Source organism: Mesoplodon mirus (assembly GCF_964341445.2).
Source record: "Mesoplodon mirus genome assembly, chromosome: 5".
NCBI lineage: Eukaryota > Metazoa > Chordata > Mammalia > Artiodactyla > Ziphiidae > Mesoplodon > Mesoplodon mirus.
In genome coordinates this window covers 58,918,818-58,943,311 of record NC_138980.1, presented here as the reverse complement: position 1 = coordinate 58,943,311, position 24,494 = coordinate 58,918,818, and the positions used below count along the sequence as shown (strand labels likewise).

The following is a 24,494-nucleotide window of genomic DNA, read 5'->3' as shown; positions in this document are numbered from 1 at the left end:
GAGTGGTGGCCGGCTCGCCCGCCCGCCCGCCGAGAGCAGAGGAGGGCGGGGGTGAGGGGCGTAGGCAGGGAGGGGGGTGCCTCGCCCGGGCCACCCCCCAGGAGGGGGCGGGAGAGAGGAGGGAAGGCGCGGAGGGCCTCGCCCCTTCGGGGCTTCCCGCACACGCTATTGGTCAAAAGTTCCAGCACGTCACGGGGAAGGCAGTTCCCCTAAAGCTCTGTGCCCATAACGGGCAGCGAGCACTCCGAGGCTGCTTCTCCAGTGCGCAGGCTGGGACTGACGGGAACCGCGAGCCCAGAGCACCCCCGGAGCTGAGAACATCACGCGCCCCCACCACACCCACCCCACGGCCGCTGAATGAGGCTTCCAGGTGCCCGCTTGCTGCCCGCAGCGCCCCGCCGGAGGTCCGCTCGCTGAGGGGCGGCTGGTGCGCTGGCCGCCAGTGCGCTCACCTGCCAGCTTGCGTGCCATGGGGCAGCTCGGGAACCGCAGCGTCTTTTTGCTGGCGCCCAACGGAAGCCACGCACCGGACCAAGACGTCACACAGGAACGGGACGAGGCGTGGGTGGTGGGCATGGGCATCGTTATGTCGCTTATCGTCCTGGCCATCGTGTTTGGAAACGTGCTGGTCATCACAGCCATCGCCAAGTTCGAGCGTCTGCAGACGGTCACCAACTACTTTATCACCTCCCTGGCCTGTGCTGACCTGGTCATGGGCCTGGCGGTGGTGCCCTTTGGGGCCTGCCACATCCTCATGAAAATGTGGGCTTTTGGCAACTTCTGGTGCGAGTTTTGGACTTCCATTGACGTGTTGTGCGTCACGGCCAGCATTGAGACCCTGTGCGTGATCGCCGTGGATCGCTACCTTGCCATCACATCCCCCTTCAAGTATCAGTGCCTGCTGACCAAGAATAAGGCCCGGGTGGTCATTTTGATGGTGTGGGTCGTGTCCGGCCTTACCTCCTTCTTGCCCATTCAGATGCACTGGTACCGGGCCACCCACCAGGAAGCCATCAACTGCTATGCTAAGGAGACCTGCTGTGACTTCTTCACGAACCAAGCCTATGCCATTGCCTCCTCCATAGTGTCCTTCTACTTGCCCCTGGTGGTCATGGTCTTCGTCTACTCCAAGGTCTTCCAGGTAGCCCAAAGGCAGCTCCAGAAGATCGACAAATCTGAGCGCCGCTTCCATGCCCAGAACATCAGCCAAGTGGAGCAGGATGGGCGGAGCGGGCCCGGACAACGCAGGGCCTCCAAGTTCTGCTTGAAGGAACACAAAGCCCTCAAGACTTTAGGCATTATCATGGGCACTTTCACCCTGTGCTGGCTGCCCTTCTTCATTGTCAACATTGTGCACGTGATCCAGGATAACCTCATCCCTAAGGAAGTTTACATCCTTCTAAACTGGGTAGGCTATGTCAACTCTGCTTTCAATCCCCTTATCTACTGCCGGAGCCCAGATTTCAGGATTGCCTTCCAGGAGCTCCTGTGCCGGCGCAAGTCTTCCTTGAAGGCCTCTGGGGATGGCCACTCCAGCAACAGCAATGGCAGAACTGACTACCCAGGGGAACAGAGTGGATACCACCTGGGGGAGGAGAAGGACAGTGAACTGCTGTGTGAGGATCCCCCAGGCACAGAAGACTTTGTGAACCGGCAAGGTACTGTGCCCAATGATAGCACTGATTCGCAAGGGAGGAACTGTAGTACAAATGACTCACTGCTGTAATGCGCTTTTTCTACTTTTTAAGACCCCTTCTCCCCCCGCCCAACAAAACACTAAACAGACTATTTAACTTGAGTGTAATAAATTTAGAATAAACTTGTATAGAGATGTGCAGGAGGAAGGATATCCTTCTGCCTTTTATTTTTTATTTTTTTAAGTTGTAAAAAAGAGAAAACGTATTTGAGTGATTGTTTCTTGTACAGTTCAGTTCCTCTTTGCATGGAACTTGTAAGTTTATGTCTGAAGGGCTTCAGTCTCAGAGGACCTGGGGCTGCTATGTTTTAATGACTTTTCCCGCATATCTACCTCATTGATCAAGTATTAAGGGTAATACATTGCTGCTGGTAATTTGTATCTGAAGGAGACCTTCCTTCCTGCACCCTTGGACTGGACAATCTCGAGTCTCTCAGACCTTTTGCTGTGAACATGGACTCTCCCCACCCCTCTTATTTGCTCAAACGGGGTGTTGTAGGCAGGGATTTGAGGGGCAGCTTTGGTTGTTTTCCTGAGCAAAGTCTAAAGTTTACAGTAAATAAATTGTTTGACCATGACTTAATTGCACCTGTTTCTCCAAAACCCCTTGACTGGAGTGTGGCTGCCTCCCCCACTGAAAACCGCAGGTAACTATTTGACAGGCACTGATTGCTTAACCTGTTCATTTGCCTTTGAATCTGCTGTTGTAAACCTGTATCTCTCCTGATGCTGGTGCCCCCACATCAGTTCTGCCCACCCTGAGCACAGCTCATCTTGCTTTTCCTACGGGTATTATTCTTGTGTTGTAACATCAGAAACACTGACTCATGGAAACGGAGTTAAGGGCATCTGTTGTGTCCCTTCATGTGCCCCCACCGCCCACCTTCCAGTTCTACTTGTTTTGTAGCTGCTTATATTTTTATCTTTGCCGTGCCTTACAGTAGAGATCTTTGTACTGCATCAGGGCTTGGCATTTTAAGGATAAGAAAGTTCTTGTGAAAAAGCTGCTCAAACACAGCCCCGTAATTCCAAGGGAAATGAAAAGGTTGTGGGTTATAGGGAGACAAGCTGGGAAACACTTAACTGGTGAATACCTCATGACCTACAAACAGGGTTTGACCCCTCCTCCTTTGAACTGCTGTCCCATTTTTCCCCCCTCCCTGTGACTCTAGTCACTTCAGTACAAATCGATGTTTCTCAGCCTCGCACTATTAACATTTTTAACCAGATAATTCTCCATTGTGAAGGGCTGTCCTATACATTGTCAGATGTTCAGCAGCATCCCTGGTCTCTACCCACTAGATGCCAGTGCATCCCCTGAGTTGTGACAACCAAAAATGCCTCCAGTCATTGCCAAGTACCCTTCCCTTGAGGAATGAAATTACCCCTTGCTAAGAACACAGTTAGAAACTTCAAAAATCTAAACAGATTTTTAGATTCTGCCTAACGTAACCACTTCATTGTGCAGAGTGTCAGAGAGGAATTTCTCACGGTTCTCCCAGTTAGTGACAGACCCCGGGCCAGTGCTCTTTCTACTCCATCACGCTGCCTGCCAAGCTTATTCTCCAGCTGCCCACATGCTGCCTATGAGACATGAATTGTTTTGGAGGGTTTATCATGAAGGCGAGGACTGTGAGCAGTTACTGCCTGTTTGTGGAGAGATTATAATAGTGTTAAGAGGCACGTAAGGGAAAAATCACAAAAGTAAACACATTTCTTCTACCACCCCCCTTTCTATTTTTGCCTGTGTGTCTGAGCCACAGCTTGGCCCAGGTTTGACCAAGTGGATCATCCTCCTTGGCAACGGCAGCCTGGAGAGGATCAGCCTGCAGGGTTCATTGCCATTTCACTCGCTCATGAAGCTGACTCCACTTCTTTCTTCTCTCTGTCCCAGCCATGGTCCCCAACCAGAAAAGCATTAGTCTCCTCTGCTTCCTGTCAGCTCAGTGATGGGGTGTTTCTGGGTGAGTCCTGAGCTCTCAAGAGAAAGTTAGCTGCCCGTGTTTCTAGAATGTGCCATCGCACTTTGGAGAGCGTGTGCCCTTTAGCACTCTGCTTTTTCTCCAAGGGCTTTCATACCTATTATCACATTCTTCTCCTGCTCTGGGCCCTGCACTCAGAGATGCAGGCAGCTTCTCCAGCTAATCTTCACACTCCTCATAGCTTCATGGGATCTCGGACTTGCAAGAGAAAGCATAGAAAGCATTTGACATCCAAAGAGACCAAAAGCCTGTGAGGGGGGATGACCTGCCCAAAGTAAGAAGCCAAGGATGTCAGAGATGGGGCTAAGGCCAGGGAACCGGACTGTCATACCAGGAATTGGTGTATGCTCTCCACCACATTGTCACTGAATTCTGCCCTCACCCTCAATTGCGGAAGCTTTTCCCTGGGGTTGTCACATTAACAAATTCATTTCAGCAGATATTTTTAGTTCTTTCGGGTCCTTAATACAAAACGCAGGCAATAAACAAATAATCTGAGATAGGGACAAAAGAAAGAATTATTCCTTTTCTCAGCAAGAGTTCACTAGGATATCCTCAGCATTTAGGGAAATCGGGAGATTCCTTCACTCTTTATGACCTGAAGGGATTTCAAGCCACTCCAGGTAGAAATTTCCCATAGTCTTATTTAAAAGAAAAAACAGTTGGAAACTTTTCTGTCATCATTTGTTAAGTCCCATGGACAATAAATATTATTAATAAACAATGTTGTATATATACTCTTTTGGTTAGAGATGCATTTTAATGTAATTTCAGTTTAGAACTCTGCTATGAATGTTAGTTCATAGACTCTCAGCTAAAAGGGAGTTTAGCCTAATTCATGTTCATTTGGGAATACTTTAAATATAAGAACACTGATCAGTTTTAAGGGTTTTGACAAGCAAGAGCATTTTAGGCCTATCTCAACTCTTTGCTTTCTCTCTCCTTTTGTTCTGCTTTGTTTCTTTTGGGGGCGGGCACTTGTCAGCGTCTCCCTGTCCCTCTGTTTGCTGACAGGTTGCTTACATAAGGTTTGTGTTGGATTCATCATCATAAAGTTGTCTTTGCCTGGACAGCAAGTTCTCGGAGTCTTGTCAAATGAGAACCTTATCCTGAGATGCAAGCTGACAGGTGTGCAAAGTGGCAGGACAGGGTGGGCCTCCCCACTGAGATCATTATTGAGAGAGGGAATCTGGGGAGAAAAGGGAGCTGGGAAATAGGAACTGTCATTACACGATGCTTAGAATGTTTCCGATGTACCTACTGCCAAAAGAAGACTAGACCAGGATCAATCGGGGTATTTACAACTACTGAGTGCAGCAGGAGAAAAATACAGGTTTCTGTCTCTGAATTCTGGAGCATAATATTCATAATACTACATAGATATCTTTTCTAAAATCTTACTAAATGTTAGGGACTGTGCTAGGCACCTTTTAGGCATTATGTGACCTTGACAGTCTTATGAGGTAGGCAGCAAAACTGTCCTCATATAATAAATGAGGGAACCAAGAACTTTCAGAAAGTTTGTCACTTTCCAAAGCCACAGAGCCAGCTAGTTGCAGAGTTAGGACTGGAACCCAGGTGCAGTGATTCCTGCACACATGGAAACCAGGGAGCAGCATGAGGCAATTTATAATCCATGCCAGAACAAGTGTAAGAACTGGAAATGCAATACCTTGTTGAGAGAAGAGGGAGACTGCTGTGGATAGGGGCAGGGAGGAATGTTCCCCTGGAAGCATGTGACTGCAGAGTTTGCTGTGGACTGGGAAAGGAAACCAATCACTTAACTGCCTAGTTTGCTTCTCTGAATCTTTGCTTTGTCTTTTCATCAGAGAATCAGGCCAGACTGAAAAGAGGATATGAAACTTTAAAACAAGCACAGGGTAAAGCAGAAACACAGCCTGCTTCACGTCCTGGCAAATTCATTTTCTGGTTCCAGAGTTGGGAAGGTCTCCTACACTGAGCAGGTATCTGGACCTTATGGAAAATTTGGCAGGCCTAGGTGGCCCTATACATGTGCTGGCCATTTTGAGCTAGCATTCTAGGGCAATGGAGATGAACCTCTGACAGCAGAGAGCAATGAGAGTTAATACACTTTGAAGGATGCTTTCCAGTGACAGTATAACCTCCACTAAATTCAGCCCTGTGCTAATCCCTACTTCACAGACAGTGCAAATATAATTTTAAGGAGGAATTTTTGAAATACCTAAGAGAACAAACTTCCTAGCCACTTCAAGAACTTGAGAAATTCTTGCGTCTCACGAATAATGCGAGGCCGGGTGAGGCGAAAAGAGGCCTGGACTGGGATTCATGCAACTAGATTTCAGGTCTCAACTCTGCCTCTCCTCTCTCTCTGTCTCTCTCTCTCTAGTTGGCTAAGGCAATTTTCCTGTTTTCTCAGTGGACCTCAGTTTGCTCATCTGTAGAATAATGAGGCTAGTGCAGGTGGTCTCTAAGCTCTGCTTAGCTCTGAATTTATATAGCTGTTAATTAAGAGGCTAATTAGAGACAGCAGTTTGTTTCTAATTAGAGTTGATGACATTTGTCATACAAATAATGGTTTAAGGTACTGGGGGTGGTCAGCTTGCAGAAGAGAATGCTGTGAAGGACTATTTGGTACATGATAACTGCCTTCAAATATTTAAGAACCATCTGGGAAAAAGGAGCATATCTGTTTTAGATGAATACCAGAAAGCAAGTAGAACATTACAGGAAGATAGGTTCCAGCTCAGGGGAAAGAAAAATTTTCTGAGAGTGAAACAGGTTCTCCATCAGAGTAGTGAGTCTCCTGTCATTGGAAGCATTCAAGAGAAGTCCAAATAAAGCTCTGTGTGGGATGAAGCACAAGGGGTTCCTACACTGAGCAGGGCCTGGACTAACCTTCCAAATCTGTGATTCTGTGTCCTTGAAAACAACAGACCTAAATGTTCTTTAAAAGTATTCAGACCATTCCCTAATTCCAGCTGGCCTTCTCCCCAATTCCTCTGGATTTCAGAGGTTTCACTGCATTCCTAACCAGGAAACCTCTGGGGAAAATCAGGATCTCAACAGTCCTTGGCCATGGGGAGAAGTCCAGAAATAGAGCAAGACGGTTAAGCAGTTTTCCAAACTGTTAGACCTTTTCATCAGCTGCTCTTCACATGCCTTTTGCAAATGACCTACTAACTCCCAGAGAGAAAATAATGAGAGCTGCAAAGTCCTCTCTGCAAAGTCTATTACATCCTCCTCCACACTCAGAATCATTGCACTTCCTGTGGTCTTTCCGTCACCCTCACAGGACGGGAAGGAAGGGAGGCAGGTCCCTGGCCAGCACAGGGAGCACTTCAAAGCCCTCTGGCCTAAGGTCCTGAAGACTTGGGAACTGTATAGCCTACCCCTAATCACTGGGCAACCTCAGGCAGGTCACTTCCCTTCTCTAGACCTGTTTAATCATCTCTGAGCAGAGATGGTTTGGTTTACGTAAGTCCTGCATTTCCTTCTTTCTCCAAAACTCTATAAGATTTCGGGAAGTCTTCAGTGCTGCACATTTGGCTGGATGGCTCTTATTTTAAAAGCACATTTTCACCTTGTTCAAAAGGTGAGGGCTTCCCTGGTGGCACAGTGGTTGAGAGTCCGCCTGCCAATGCAGGGGACATGGGTTCGTGCCCCGGTCCGGGAGGATCCTGCATGCTGTGGAGCGGCTAGGCCCGTGAGCCATGGCCGCTGAGCCTGCGCGTCTGGAGCCTGTGCTCTGCAACGGGAGAGGCCACAACAGTGGGAGGCCCGCATACCGCAAAAAAAAAAAGGTAATAGAACTCATTGTAAAACATTCAAAAATATACGAAAGCACAAAATGAGATAAATCACATACAACATTACCACCTAGAGACAGCCATAGTTAAATGTGATGTATATACTTTCAGCCTTTGTCCTAAGCATGGCTATGGGTAGAAATATATGTTTAAATAAAAACGGAATTAGATTATTCATACATGATTATTATTCATACAATTTTGTACCCACTGATAACACTTTAACAAATGCCTCCTTGAATATGTTTTATATATAATATGATCCAGATATCGTAATTGCTACTAGCCTGGCAAAGAGTATTTAGCAGTTTTTAGACTTTAGGAGTACAAAAGAATCATCATTTCCAGAGCATCTGGATTGGGAAATCTGAGCTGGGGCCTAAGAATCTGCATTTTAGCATGTTCCCATGGATTTTTCCAAGGACCACATTTTGAGGAACAAGGTTACAGAGATAAATTTTGTAAATTAAACAGAATGCTCCCTCTCCTGTTAATGGTGGTTGAAAAAGATGTTTCTATGCTGTACTTGTCTCTTTGAAAGCTCCTTTCACGGGCTCTGATCTGCTTTCAGAGCATGAGAAACTAACCACCAAACTTCCAGGGCAGGGTTCTTTCTGCATTGTTAAGTGCCTCTGACCCAGGCTGTCGACTTGTGTTAAAATAAGTCTAATCAAGTTTTATAGTGACCAATACCTACCATTTGAAAAGTGCAACAGCAGGTTTCTATTCCATAGAGCACTTGTTGTGATCATGATGGCTAATAAACACAGTGTACTTACCACGAACCAGGCCTTGTACTTGGCAATTCTCATGCATGATCTCATTTAGTACTCACAGCAACCCTACAAAATAGGTACTATTATGTTTGTCCCTATCTTATAAAGCAAGAAACTGAGACTCGAAGGGATCAACTAAGTAGCTGAAGATTACAGACCATACTGCAGTAAAACACATGTATTCTGATCCAGAGCCCTTGTGCTTTACCATTAAGATAGGCAATATTTCCTCCTGTTGGGGATCAGGTAAGAAAGAAGGAGGAAGACAATGATGAGAGGAGATTTTTTTTTTTTTTTTTTTTTTTGCGGTACGCAGGCCTCTCACTGTTGTGGCCTCTCCCATTGCAGAGCACAGGCTCTGGACGCGCAGGCTCAGTGGCCGTGGCCCACGGGCCCAGCCGCTCCGCAGCATGTGGGATCCTCCTGGACCGGGGCACGAACCCGTGTCCCCTGCATTGGCAAGCGGACTCTCAATCACTGCGCCACCAGGGAAGCCCCAAGAGGAGGTTGTTAATGGGTGCATTTTATTTTATTCTCCAGGGACTCTTTTCAGAGAGGTCTGATGGATTTCTGAGCCTTGGAACTAAGGGGCAAGCCTATGCCCTCTAGGTAGGCGGTGGCTAAGTATCAGCTAGGAAACCAGACTGTGCTGAGCGTTGGGAGCACACTCTTTCACCATTATTCAGGCACAGTTTGAGTGATCTTCCCCCGCCAGGGCCAGGAAGGAGGCAGAGGGAGGCGCCTGCTAACAGCACATGGGTTTGTGCTGAGTCAAGTCACTGCTTTAGGGTCAGGAAGCTCCTGACAGCTGGAAATGGGGTGCTCCTTCCATTTCTCTGCCCAGGTCTGTGTCTGCATCTGAGTCTCCACAGTACAGAATATCAGGGTAGGAGGGGCATTGAGAGAGTGCATACGCCCTTAGTGTACTAAGAAACCCCAGATTCCAAGAGGCAACGTCAGTGGCAAGGTAACACCGGGACCTGGAGATGACCATCTCTCGTGGCTTGTTTTATTATTATTTTTCTAGTGCTATGAGGGAAAGACTGGAGTTTCTGCATGTATTCATTTCTCCAGGAAGAGAAAACAGTTTTTGAAATCATAACGGCAACACCCATGACAAAGCAGAATTGGAGTCCTAGGTAATCCCTGCTTGCTTTCTTTTCTACCACACCATATTGGCGTTGCAGCCTCAGGCCTTGTGCCCAGAAGCCACAACTGCTGTTGAGGAGATTCCTTCATTTTTATTTTTTTATTTTTATTTTTATTTTTTTTTGCGGTACGCGGGCCTCTCACTGTCGTGGCCTCTCCCGTTGCGGAGCACAGGCTCTGGACGCGCAGGCTCAGCGGCCATGGCTCACGGGCCCAGCCACTCCACGGCATGTGGGATCTTCCCAGACCGGGGCACGAACCCGTGTCCCCTGCATCGGCAGGAGGACTCTCAACCACTGCGCCACCAGGGAAGCCCTGATTCCTTCATTTTTAGACAATTCTGTCTCTATGCTACTGCCTAGTGTTTCTGTTTATAAAAATTCTACTAGATGTCTCTAAATACTACAGTCAACCCTGACAATCTGCTGGGTTTTTATTGTTTTGTTTGAGAGATTCACAGTTCTCACAATATGTATTGCAACAATAAGCCTGTCAGACTTCTTTTCTTGTTTTAGTTCCCACAGTGTCTTTCTATAAATCCAGATGCTCACCTAGCCTCCTCAACCTAAGAGAACCAAGGGTCAATCTCAAGGGCCTGAGGTGGGCAGCCTTAGAAATTTCTTTCTATAAAATTGTGGTGTTGGTTTAGGTAGTGAGTCTTTTGACATTATGTTGTTATTGCAGTGGGTCCCAAACCTTACAGAGGCCAAAAATGATCTGTGCTCAGAAAATACACGTTCCTGACCCCCTTCCCTGAGATTCTAACAGGACTGTGGTTGGGGGCCAGCAATCTGCATTTTGTCACTACTTCCCCCAGAGGACTGTGATGCAGGTGCTCCTAGGATGGCAATTTGGGGACCTAGGGATCTGTCTTCCCCTGCCCTCTCTTCCTGCTCAAGAGCACAACATGTAGGCTTGTAAAAATTGATCCTGTACATCTGCATACATTCACAAAAATAACCATTCTGTCAAATAAACAGAATCCTAATTTCCCTGTTATCAAATAAAATAATGTAGATGTATATAATTTATAAATGATAAAAAGTTACTATGAAAGACGAAGGTGATAATAAAGTGCATTGAGCAATTAGGTACTTGATTTAAAATGTGTTTTGTGACAACATGGCATCTACACAGTTGTACCTCCACAACAGCATCATTGTCTCATTGTCCTGAACCCTCTGCATGTAGACCAAGAAATAGAAGCACAGGAAGAAAAAAGGATTCTGCTGCAGGGATGGACTCTTAGTCCAGTGCTCCTTCCTCCTGGACACTCTGCTATGATTAAGTCAAATCATACATGGGGCTTCCCTGGTGGCGCAGTGGTTGAGAGTCCGCCTGCCGATGCAGGGGACACGGGTTCGTTCCCCGGTCTGGGAGGATCCCACGTGCCGCGGAGCGGCTGGGTCCGTGCGCCATGGCCGCTGAGCCTGCGCATCCGGAGCCTGTGCTCCGCAACGGGAGAGGCCACAGCAGTGAGAAGCCCACATACCACAAAAAAAAAAAAAAAAAAAAAAAAAAATCATACATATCTGAATCAATTTGCCTAATTTACATAAACCCTCCTACTTAGAAATCTGTAGGAGGACCCACCCAGCTGCAGAGAAGAGGATTCATACATATACATACACCTCCATATATGCACATACCCAAATAAACACACATAACACACACAGACATTTACATTGATGCCTACACCTATATCAACACAAATATATACACATACATTTTCACTTAGATGTATGGACACATCTATGTTCTTCTGTGTATACTCCCATATGAATATGTTCACACGTACAGGACACAGGTGTACTCAACCTAAACATTCTCCCTTAGATAAATACACATGGGTATTCCTAAGCACACTTTCATGTGCTCCAAATGAGAAAATATGCCATGTCACATAATCATGGTCCCACTGCTACCTAAGTACACACAGGCACACAGGTTCCTATGCTGGCCCTTCTTCCTAGGTAAATGTATACACCCAATTCCATACATGTCTGTTGAGTTCTTATTAAGTGGCAGGAATTGTCACGTGCTGAAGATCAGTGAGTGAACAAAAACAGTTTATCTTTGCCCTTATTGAGTTTGTGTAATGGGAGGGATAATTTTTTTTTAATGAAGGCAGATTTTTAACTGTGGCAATTTCTATGAAGAGATTCAGAGTGTTTTGAGGGAATATGACTAATTCTGAGAGGTTTGTAAAGGTTCCCCCACAGAAGTAAGGTTTCAACTGAGAGCTGAAGGATGACTAGGTAATTTCTAGAAAAGGAGAGAAGGGGAAGAACATACCATTCAGGGAGAAAAGCATGTATGAAGGTCCTGTGGTGAAAGGACACCTCATGCATAAGAAGGACTAAGCAAAGATCAGTGTAGAGAAGGTGTGCAGAGAGAGGGAGCATAGCAGGGCCACACATAAAGGGCCTTATAAGCTGCATTAGGTTTTGGCTCTTTATCCTAAAAGCATTTAAAAACCATTGATATTTTTACAGCAGAGATCAGATGTATATTTTGAAGATATGCTTGTCCATACAAAAGCATTCTCACATAGGTAAGTGCACACATATGTGTTCCTATGTACACTTGTGTATGTTTTCCTAAAATGCATGCTTACATATAAGTATTCACTTGCAAACTCTGCCTCTGTGAACATACTCTTATGTGTTTATATTCATGGTACATATAAATCCAGTGGGCATTAGGAGGCAGGGAAACACCTTCCTTGCTAGGTACCATAAGGCCTAACTAAGCCAGTCCATGGTGCAGGGACAAGGCAAATGGTGTATCAGATCTGAACCCTCTGACTTTGGAGCTTTGGGCTTTGTGGCTTGGCCTCATGCCTGTGCCTCCAGCTCTGCTTCCCCTTCTCTTGGCTCAGAGAACTCAGTGACAAGGTGGGGTTTCTTCCAGAACAGGATCGTTCACTATTCTTGGCCCAGGCAAGGAGGGAAGAGGGTGGGCAGGTCGGGTTGCATAAAGATTGCCTTGTGCCCCGAGAATTTTATAAGCAGAGCCTCTGCCCAGCTCCAGGCCTGAAGTAATCTTTGCACAGAGTCAGCTATACCAAGATATTAACATAAGGATCCACAATCAGAGGTCTGTAGGTCCTGATGGGGATTGCAATGGGACTCGAAGCAATGTGCTCCATAACTAACCACTGTGTGAAACATGACACTAGAGGAAGAAAAAGAGAAAGCCGGGCAAGAAAGCCTTTTCAAGGCAAGATGTCTGACGAGGTGTCCCTTACTGCCCTGGCACAGAAAACACATGTACATACATATTTACACATACAAATTTTCCTCCAGTGGGTGTACCATCTCACAGCAGAGGAAGTAGCAAGTAATTATCAGCCACAATACCCTGCATTATTTTCCCTCCAATGAACTAGAACTACACTTGTGTACATTTTGCTCCTGTTTACCAGCAAAGGCAGCAAAGGCCTTGACCAGAGGCAGTGACAGTGATCTCCAGGGAGATCAATAGAAACATTCATGCAGAATTAAAGGCTCACCTAGAGCCTTACATCTTAGGGTCTTAAGGATGTTCCCAAGTGATTTATATATATATATATATATATATATATATATATATATATATATATATATATATATTCTAAAGACTCCTACCCACTGAGATTTTATGTTTTCAAATACGTGCCTGCAAAATGTTTTCCTCCATAATTAAAAGGAATTACATAATGTAATTTGAAGCTCTTTTTATTTTGCTTCAGGCTGTGTAAGGAACATCCTTCTTTTCTTTCAGTTGGGTGGTTCTTTTATGCTATCACAGCAGCAAAGTACCAGATGCATCAAGGACTGAAGGCCACAGCACTATGCTCATGGGGCTACTGTTGTAACAGTCCCTCACATTGATCCAGCACTTCGCAGTTTACAAAGGGCTTTTTTATATGCCATCTTCTCTAATCCTCACAACTTTGAGGTCAACATGGTTGTTCGCATTTCACAGATAAAAAGATTGAGGTTCAAAACCTGCTTAAGGGCATGGCACTAAGACATGGCAGGGCTGGGACTTAAACTTAGGTCTTCATACTCATATGAAATATGAAGGAAAAAAAAGAAGTTTTTTCACACTCTGCTACCCTCCTAGGACCCAGGACTCTTCTCACTGTATTTTCCTGCTTTCTGCTGCACTTTACCTTAAAATGTTACAGTTAACACTCCCCAGCACAGAAGCCACAGCTGCCAAGCAGCAGATAAGTGATTGCCAGCTCCAGGGACAGTCTCCAGGATGCTTTCAACACTGACAAGCCCCGAGCTTGTGTGAGCTCAAGCTCGGAGTAGGCAGGGCCCAGCTCTATCAACTATGGCTTAGAGCAGAAGCTCCAAGCCTTCTGGGTTCCGCATGCCAGTCACCAGATGCACTTTCACCAAGTCAGAGCTATGGAATCACATGTCCGGCTTCCCATACATGCCCTGCAGGCAACTTAGGGCTCCACTGAGGGTGTCCTTGTTCACTCTGCCGAATTCCTCTTGGATCAGGCTGTTCCTGTGGGAAGACCCAGTGGGATTTGCTGCCCCAATCCCACACACACTGGGCCACAGCCCAGCCTTCTTTTAAGGGCCAAGTTCCACACCTCGATAAAAATTGCAGGCTCCAGGAAGTATTTCAATTTCTTGAAAATGGCTTGTGTTGGGTTGAAATTATTTTAGTCAGAGCAATTAGGTGTTCTTGTTTTACACACACATCTTCCAATAGAGTTACCTTCAGCACAGGTGAACTGTATTTAATGGATCTGGGAAAGCTTGGAGTGGATGACAAATCCAACCACAAGGAAAGCTCCTGTTGGCCATCTCCTCTCCTCAGAGTGTAAGCTTATCTGGTTTACTTAGCTTTCTAAGCAATGTGTGACTAATTTGCTCATTCATTCATTCAAAAGATGTTTGAACACTTCTATATGCCAGAACCTGTGCTAACTACCAGGGATACAGCCATGACTGAGGTAGACATGGTTGGTCACTGTTGTTTTAGTTTCTTATGGTCTAATGGAGAAGACAGACAATGAAAAGGGAATTATAAATGATATTTGGATCAAGTTCCCTAATACTCACACCAGAGAAACTTAAGTATACTTATGAACAGGAGTGAGGGATGGGAAATCGGCTTCTGCATTTTGCCAGTAAATCCAGAAAGATATCTGGATCAGTCTCAGACTGGCCTCTAATCATCTATAAAAAATATTTCTATCATCCCTTTAAAAATGTCTCTGGGAAAATCGGAGTTGATGGTGGCTCACAAAGTTATCAATTGTCTCTGTCTTGGTCCACATCTGAAATAATGTGCCCAGCTCTGAGGGCCACATTTTTCAAGGGAAGAAGGGCATTTGGGGCCCTTCTAGGTTTGCCAGATTCAGCAGATAAAAATACAGGACATCCAGTTTCAGATAAGCAACGCATTCTTTTTCATATAAGTATGTCCCAAATTTTGCATAGAACATGCTCATACCAAAAAATTATTCATTGTTTATCTGAAATTCAAGTTTAACTGGGCATCCTGTATTTTAAACTGACAGCCCTATTAGAGAACCAGAGGGAAGACTGTGAGGAAACCCAATACTTTGTCTGAAAATGAATAGTTGAAGGAGCGTGGCTTTTTAGCTTGGAGAAAAAGAGTAAGAACCTAGACTTGTGTAGGGAAGCATTTTCCAAACAGTTTCTAAAAGTATATATGGAAAATAGTAAAAGGTATACTGGGCGGGGGAGAAAGGGTTTTGAGATTAAAAAAATCTGGGAGGTTGAAAGTTTGGGAAACACTGCATGCCCAGTATTTCCACTTTGGAATCCATACTCTGCATCAGCGTAGTAAACGTCCTGAGCAGCCTTGCAGGAAACATATCTGGCTGACCTGATTTAACCTAGCATGCCCACAGAATGCTATTTATGGGCTTTTGTCTGTTTGTTTTGATATGTTTGTTTTATAGAGGACACCTATTAACACTGTGAAAACTTACTACTCTGCTCAGCACACTCTGGGGAATGCTGATATAAAAAATAAATGTTGTCTTCAAATATCCAAAGTCTTGCTGAGTAGGAAGGAAGCAGATTTAGTCTTTGTAAACCAAAGGGCAGATCTGGACCCAATGCATGAACACATGTGGGAGACAGATTTTTGACCTAATTTGAAGACTAGAACTTTCTAACAATTACAAGAGTCTGAAAGGTAATGAGCTCCCTGTTCCTGGAGACATTAAACCAGAAAAAAAATGCCATCAGGGATGTTAGAGGAAATTCTTGTTATGTGTAGGAAATTCTCCAGGTCTGCTATGAAAGTTTTATTTACATAAAACACAGAACAGCAAACTTTCTTTAAAACTTTGTCCCATGACCTATATCCTTTCTGCCCTCTGAGTCCATCCGTCTTGGAGTCACTGTTACTATGTTCCTTTCACATCTATAAGCCAAATCCTTCTAGGAGATTAGTCCTCACAAGTTAATGATCTTTGCTCTGGTCTGGGCCTCTTCATACCCTAGCCCAGCTACCTTGGGTCCTGGCTGTCGGAAACCCCACTCTGAGCCTCTGGGAGTGGCTTATAAACCTGAGATGTAGCATAGAGCTCACAGCTGAACTTAGCAGCCCAGAAAAACATGGGATCTGGAGAAATCCAGCCTCACACACCTCTAGGACTATGAGACTGTCCCATGCAGTATCTGTGGTGTAGTACAGATCACTTCATATCTAAGGTGCTCAGCATAATAAAAGACAACAGAGGGTCAAATCCCAGCTCTGAGCTTCCTGAGTCTATGACCTGGACAAAATGCTTAACCTTTCCAAACTGTATTCCCCACTGTCGGGGGTGGGGGGAACAGGAATGATGACACCTGTATCATAGTACTATGAAAAATAAAGATTAAAAGTATATAAATGACCCAACAGAGTGACCGGTACATAGTGGACATTCAGTAAATGTTTATTTAATGGAAGACTGTGATTGTTATCATCATGGTAAAAACTTCTAAAGAAGTTAAAAGCCTTCTCCTGAAATTCACTCATCAGTGTGCCAAGATTTCAGGCCCCAGTCAAAGTAATACACTGGAAATTGTCTCCAGCACCTTCCTTTTGAGAATCCATGCTTAAGAACATAAAGTAATGCATGTGTATTAAAGGCTACACTTTTCCTGCCTGTGGTGCTAGGGCCAGGGCTAGAAAGAGCACTGAACTCAGGGGCAGGGTGCCCTGGTTCTTGATTTATGAAGTTCTTGCAACTCCATCCATTCTGGATTCCAGTTCTCGTTTATAAAATAAAAGGGCTGGACTAGGATAGCTTCTAGGTTCCGTGAGCTGTGCCGTTGATTTGGGGCAGTGAATGCAGATATTTAATTAGTCCATAGTACTTAATTAAAGGAAGATTTCGCCAAACTAAAGCTCTGTGCATGTGTGTGTGCACATGGCCACGCTGAGTATACACAAGGTGCTTTGAAATCACTTTAACTGCCTCCTGCTCTTGCGCCTATCAGTAGGTTTGGCAAATAAAACGTTAGACCCATAATTAGTTTTGAAGGAGTGATGTGAGCTCTGACCTCAGAATGGGGAGAGCTGGGTTCGAGTCCCAGTCCTGGCTCTGCCAGCAAAGTTTGTCTCCTTCTCCAGGGTGTGATGCTAACCTCCCTTCCCTCCTTTGCCTCCCCATCTTTCACGTGATGGGTTTGTTTCCAGGATCTCCAAGTTCTGTGTCTCTTAGGAAAATGTCTCTGATCTATTTTCGCTTGGATTTGCATGCTCACCACAAGGATTATCATCCAGCAGACTCAAGTTTTGCTTATTTCTTTTGTTTGACCTGCTTTGGTTTCGTAACACAAGCTCTACAGCCAATTTTAGCCCTTCTTAGATTATGGGAGTGTCAAAATGAAGGTATTGGAACATTCGTCACTGCTTCTGCCCAGGATTCGTGTCTTCCCCCTTCCCCACCCTGCCCCAGCCCCTGACGCTCCCTTCTGTTCTGGCACAAGCAAAAGCCCCCCCCCTTCCCCGCCATGACATGCTAAGTGCAGCCTGGCTTCACATTAGCTGAGTAGAGGCCCTGAAGCCAGAAATGCTTGGCACATGAGCCACTTGTCTCTTTGTGCCTCATTTCCCCCAACTATAAATAGGCGGAATCTCTCACTTTCTCCCAGTGTGTGAGGGTCCCCTGTCGAGGTGGTTTTGTGCAGGTGAGGTGTCCCTTTCCCACTGGCAGGTCTCAGTATCACAGCCTAGGGGGATTCTCAAGGAAGCAACGTGTCTCTCTGTCTCTGTGCTTCTTCTGCTTGTGGACCACTCCAGACCCCCTTCATCACTGTTGGTGTGAATTTTCTAAAACACAGAACTCAACCTTTGCTGAAAAACCTTCAGTGGCTCCCTGTTACTTTCAGGATAAAGGCTTCAGCAGGGGAGCCCACAGAAGCACAGTGGAAACTCACGTTGGGAAGTAATGATGCACCCCAAGTGATACCAGCCCACAGCATGTCCCTTCATTCAGTCCCGTGAGGTGCAAGGCAGCGCACGGGGAATCAAAAGAGGAGTGGAGTAAGACTTAGGCCCTGGGTTTAAGAAGATTACACACTTTTTTAAAAGGTGTGTAAAATAATAATGCTTTTATTTTTTAAGTACTGAAGGGCTCTTAGAAATCACTGACCTTGCCCTACCGCCTTATTTTACAGTAGTGGAAACTGATGTCACAGAATTGGCAAATTATAAGAAAACATGTCTCGTAGTAGGTCTCCTTGCTTTACTCTGCCTCTATCAGCAGGAGCCTCTCTCCACTCTGCAGCCAGAGTCATCTGTCTGAGGGGCGTGCAACCTTGTCACTCCCTATGGGAAAGCTCTCTGTGGCCCCCACTGCAGCTAAAGTAGGAAGTCAAACTTCTTCCCAGGCCTATGTGTGGACAGGTCCCTGCAACCTTGCTGTTCCCTCTGACTGGAATGCTCTTCTCCCAGATCGTCAGGCTTCTCTGTGCTATTCAGTCTCAAGTCTAAAGACACCACCTCAGGGTTGGAACATTTGGTATTGGAAGGTATTGGCCTTCCCTGACCAAGACTGATGCAGGACCCCACGCATTCTCCTTCCCATCCCCCTGACTGGAGGCACTGACAGCATGGACCACCATCTGCATCATCTTGCACGTTTACTTATTTTTCTTTATTATCTGTGTCCACTCACTAGAGGGTATGCTGCGGGAGAGCTGAGATTTGCTTCTGTCTTTAGTGTCGACAACACAACTGGCTCATAGTTGATATATAAGAAATATTTGCTGAATATTTCTAATTTTCAGCAAACTAAACAAACAAATGAGTACATACTGAAGGAAATTTGGATATGCAGAATAGTATAAAGAAGCAAATAAACATCACTCATACTTCCCCCTTCTGGATTTTACTTCTGTTAATATTTTGGATTATTTCTTTTTTCAGGTTTTTTTTCTATGTGTATACATATATATGATATATAGTATATATTTAAAAATTAAGATTATTCTGAGTTATGGTTTATATCCTGCTTTTTATCTCTATACTGTATTTCCACATGTTATAAAACACTCTTTTTTTAAGATTCTTAGAAATTTCATGTAATGTCTGAAACATTTATGTTAACATATTTCCATACAAATTAAAACAATCTTTTTAAACACTATTTTCAGTGCTGCATAAAGTTTCATATGGATGTATCAAAAGTAGTTTAAGCATCTCCCTATTGTTGAACAATGACAATTTAATTTTTTTCTAATTGACCTATTTTCTGTGCAAACCATTCTGATAGAACCTGGTTTTTAAGGTACCTGGAGTAACTGTTTCTCACTGCGAGTAGTTGGAAAAAAGACATTACTTCCTTTCCACGAAATATCTATAGACCAACCCTTAGTTTTGTATGTTTTTTGCGACCTCTTTCAGTGTGGAATGACTTAGTTGATGATCTAGGTATTAAGATTTGTGGTTAATAAAGAGTTGTGTTTCTAAAACTTCCTGTTTGAAAGATAAGGCAATGTAAGCGTTCACAACTGAATGGAGTGCATAGGGAAACAGAGGCCGTCAGGGTTACCTTCAATGCAGACTCTTAACCCAAGGGTGTTTTCCTGTTGAAATTAATGCTCAGGGAAGATTCAAAAATTCCAAATACTCATAGACTTATAAAATCTTCATGAACTGAAAGGAATATTAAACGTAAATAACTTCCTCACTTTAAGGAAAAGGAAACTGAGGTTCAGATCAGGGGCAACCTCTTGCCCAGGGTCCCGTAGCAAATAATGGTGGAGCTTCTTTCCTCTTCTCCCTCCCCCGCCCCTGCCTCCCTTTGTCCTTTCCTTCCTCTTTTCAGTACTAGTCTTACATGAACTAGATTTCAGAAAAGATTTCACAGAGCTGGAAGGGATCTTAGAGATGAACTACTCCAGCCCAGCCTCATCATTGTTGAAGATGAGGAAACGGAGGTCTAGACAAGGGAAGGGCATTGTAGTAGGTCCCCACACCACCAGCTTGTGGCAGGGCTGAGATGAGAACAACTTCCTCATCCTTCTCATCCATCAGTCCTTCTACTGCCCCAGCTTCATGGGGCCCTATAAACAGTCACACTTGGCAGCATCTGCCTGTGGGCTCTCTTTCCTTGAGCGCTAAAAATTCTGGTTATTCCACGTAGAGAATTGAGAGATCGTAGCCTTCAACAAAAGCCAACCAAGATTTACAGTTATCAGCTGTGAGCACAGCACTGAAGCAACTGTGCTGAGGATAAAACAGTACATTCAACTAAACAGCCCTCTCTTACCATCCCCCACCCCCATTCAGCATCACGCACCCTCAGAGCACAGCAACCTCTCCCTCATTCTTACCACACTACTCATGTTATCTTTTGATTGTCCATCTCTCCCACTAGGCTATAAGTTTCCTGAGAGCAGAAGCCCTTTTTCTTTCCTTGTTTTCTCAGCACTCTATACCCTATTTCACAGATCAGTGCCTGGCACGTAATAGATGCTCCATAAATATCTGTTGAGTGAATGAATAAAACCATAGTCTCTGTATTAGTTTTCTAGGGCTGCCATCACAAATACCACAGACTAGGTGCTTTAAACAACAGATATTTTCTCACAGGTTTAGAAACTGGCCATCCATGATCAAGGTGCCGGCAGAGGTGACTTCCTCCAAGGCCACCTTCCTGCCTCGCCACATGATATTTCCTCTGTATACCCACATCCCTGGTGTCTACCTGTGTGTCCTCATCTCTTCTTAGAAGGACACCAGTCAGACTGGATTAGGTTCTACCCTAATGGACTAATTTTAACTTGATTACCTCATCAAAGGCTTCACCTCCAAACATAGCCACATTCTGAGATAGTGAGGGTTTAGACTTCAGCGTATGAATTTGGGGGGTACACAATGCATATGAATTTGGGGGTACACAATTCAGTCAATAACAGTCTTGACTAGCTCACAGTTTAATCAAAGGGATGGACGTGCCCAAAAATGGAATGATAAGACAATGTAATAACTGCTATAATACAGGAAAGTAAAAACCTTGTGGAGAACAGATAGTGGTTAATATTCATAATAGCTGTATCACCAAGCATCTCTGTGTGCCATGTACACTGCCAAGCACAGAATGTATTATCTAATTTACTATTTATTATTATCTAATGTATTATCTAATCCTTGTTAGGATTAAATTCAGCAAACCTTCATTAGTGCCTGCCATGTCAATCACTATGCTTAAGCCCAGAGGTCCAAAAATATATAAGCTTAGATCAGAGTGGAAATACTTGTTCTGCCTAATAAGGAAATGCACACACTCATATATCTAATATACTGTCTTAGTCCATTTCTGCCATGTTTATGGCTCCCATACTAGTTATTATTCCCCAGCCAGGTAACTTAGTCTGTGCCCAACCAGGAAAATGAGAATCACTTTAGGTCTTTCCACATAAGAAATTTCATGTGGGTACTATTATGATCAGGACTTTGCAGATGAAAACACTGAGGCATAGTCAGCAAGTAGCTTTCCAAATATCACACAGCTAGTAAATTGCAGGCCCAGAGCTTAAACACACTCATTCTGGCCCCAAAGCCCACTCTCTTAACCAGCACCCCACATTGCCTCTTCAGGACAAGGAATCTTATTCTTTTTATCCCATCAGGAAGGGGAACATGAGACCACTGTGAAAAAGAAGGAAATTTTAGCTGAGTCACGTCATGTAGTGAGGTGAAGAGAGCAGAGAAGAGAATTGCAAATAGAGAAAACAGGATTAAAGGTCAAGGTCTGTAAGGAGCTGGCTAAGCAGGCAGCATAGAGGGTTGGTGAATGAGGTGAGGCTAGAAAGGTAAGTTAGGGTCAGACTAGGTGAGGTCTTATTTTATATGACAATAAATTTGGGCTCGATTCTCTAGTCACTGATGAGCTATTGGATATTTTAGCAAGAGATCGTTTCTCTTACTCCATTTTACCAAGAAGGAAACCAAGGGCCAGAGAGAAATGACTTGCCCAAGGCCACACAACTGGTTAGTGGCAGAGCTGACACAAACACCCAATCTTCCAATCCCAGTCCAGCATTATACTCAGTTAAACTCTGCCTATATAAGCATATGAAAACTAACATAATTAGAAAAAACTTTTTTCTTGTTTTCCCATGTTTTCATCCACTTTCTTTTTTGGTCAACTGTATATTTTTCCAAGTTTCAACTCATTAATATCTTCCCATCTGAAATAACTACTATGGTTCAAAGTCAGAAATATCCCATAGAGATTGCAAATGATGCAGTTCCCTGTGTGGCTTTGTAGAGTGTGGCCGAATGGCTCACTGGAGTACACTGTATAGACTGGAAGGACCTGTATTCTTATGTCTAAATAGACACGTAGAGATATAGAGAGAAACTACACAGCCACTCTGGCTGGGTTTGTTTTACCAAACAAACACATTAGGTCCACAAACATTTACTGTACTGGAGTCTGCTGAGTGCCAGGCGCTGTGCTAGAACCTCAAGACCTAAAGCTGTAGAGACACGGTTCCTGGGCGAAAAGGCTCTCACCAGTTAATAATGAAATGCACACACATACACTAGTGTGATATGCTATCTCAAGCTATTTCTGCCGTGCTTATAGCTCCTCATAGTAGTGACTACCCAGCCAGGGGATTTGGACTGGGTCCAATCAGGAAATGGAAACCACTCTAGATCTTTCAAAATAAGAAATTTAATATAAGGAATTGGATGCACAGGTGATAGAAGAGCTGCAAAGCCAAACAGGGGATGGTGAGGAACCAGAGATTAGCAACAGCAGGAAGATGCTGCTGCTCCTGGGTCTGGAGGGACACAGGAGAAGGTGGTGTTACAAGATCCCAGAAGCCAGGGCACTTATCTGGCAGGAGCTTGAGGCACAGAACACACGAAGCCATTTGCCGAAGATACCACAGGAGACAAAGAGGAGAAACAGCCACTTCCCTCCTCACCTCCAGTTTTCTATCATAGATTCCCATTAGCCAAACTTTCCCTGAAGCAACAGGGTGGGGAACCTGCAGGGTGGAGGTCCCCAGGATGCGAGCAGAGCAGAGGAAGTAAGCAGAAAGGAGAAGAAAACAAACACGGGCTGATGGGCACCCCAGGTGACCTTGGGCAAATCACTTCATCCCTCAGTCTTAGTTTTCTCATTGGCAATTTGAGAAGAATAATAACTCTCACATTCGTTTGTGAGACGTACATGAAATAAAATCAGAAAAAGCACTTTATAAGCTTCAAAAGGCATATATACAAATGTAAGGGCTTTTATTGTTGGCTTTTTAATCCAAAGTGTTTTGGACTTTAGGCTCTGGTGGAAAAAAAAAATGGGATGGTGTTCAGGTGTCATCGGGAACTTTATATGCAGAGCTAACTACCTAAGTAAAAAGAAGCAGCTCTGCTTTTTACTGGTTGTTATTTCAGTCTGTCACTCTGGGCCATCAGGCTTCGAAATCCCCAACTGATTTTGAATAAATTGGCACATAACTGAAAGGATGTCAGAGCCCGCTCTCAGTTCTATTTGGGGATCTGTCTCTGGTTTTGAATCAAAAAGCAACAAATAAACAGGACTCTAGAAATTACTTCAAGACCATTTGCTCCACAGTTTTCATTTTACAGAGGACCAGACAGAAGATGAAGTTTGCACGTTGTCACATACCAAATTCTTGGCAGAGAGAGGCATGGAGCCCAAGAGGAGACTCACTCCTTTTACCAGTCCTCTCTTCCTTGGACCCTGGGGTTTCAAATTAATCTCAGATAGTAGCTTGTACTTTTAACTTTTCCTTCTTCCTTTTCTTTTAGTCTTTTATCTCTTCTTCCTAATAATCTTTGACAACTCAGTTTCACAGACTTTTTCCTCTATACTCTGCTGATGGACAACGAAAGCTGAGCACTAAACCATATCTATTTTGAGTGGGTGTAAACTTTTCTAAATAACTCAATTTCCCTTTGCTATCAGGTGTAAGAGAGTATCATCACAAATTCTTTGAGATCAGCCTTTCTGCCAACCTCAAGGTTTCCAGTGAAAATCATAAGGTATGATCCCTTCCCTTCTACTTCTTTTGTACCAGAAAGTACAGGTCATGGCCAGAACATTTGAATAAGCATCAGGGCACTCACACCAGGCCCAAGAGAAAGGCAATATTTTTTACCAGTGGAACAAGGTGGTTTGACTCTCTCAGCAAGAATGGTCCTGTGTTCTGTAACTTTTAATGTATCTCAGTGGCAAGGGACAGTGGTCAGTGGATGATAAAATTTAAGGGTTTATTTCTTACTCGACAAATGAAGAGATTGTGCTTTCATTGTCTGTAAGTTCCTTTCTGGCACTGACATTTAAGAAATCAGTGTCCCTCTACCAAAGAAGGCCTATTATGGTCCCAGAGGCACTAAGATAGTAATAATCTCCTGACTCATGTCATTCCCAGTGGCCCTCTGTGAACTGACATTTTAATGGTGCAGAGTCTGTGGCATCTTAAAATGTCAGAGCTGGAAGGGCATCTGTCATCATCACCCACTATGGGTGCACTGAGGAGCCTGGGACCTGAAGATTATGGGTATCCATTCGCTGGTTCCTTCAGCAGAAATGTATTGTGCCTGTGCCACGTGCCAAGCACTGTGCTAGGGTCTGGGGTAC

General features: G+C 44.4%; 1 protein-coding gene across 1 annotated transcript; it reads left to right on the top strand.

Moving 5' to 3' along the window:
• The first annotated feature begins 243 nt into the window (after window positions 1–243).
• Window positions 244–2,266, top strand: ADRB2 (adrenoceptor beta 2). Its single transcript, XM_082621724.1, has one exon. The coding sequence runs from the start codon at window positions 470–472 to the stop codon at window positions 1,724–1,726; it is 1,257 nt and encodes a 418-aa protein (XP_082477850.1). The 5' UTR covers window positions 244–469; the 3' UTR covers window positions 1,727–2,266.
• The last annotated feature ends 22,228 nt before the right edge of the window (window positions 2,267–24,494 follow it).

Excerpts from the sequence above, each read along its gene's own strand:
- ADRB2 (XM_082621724.1), top strand. The coding sequence starts at position 470 with ATGGGGCAGCTCGGGAACCGCAGCGTCTTTTTGCTGGCGCCCAACGGA.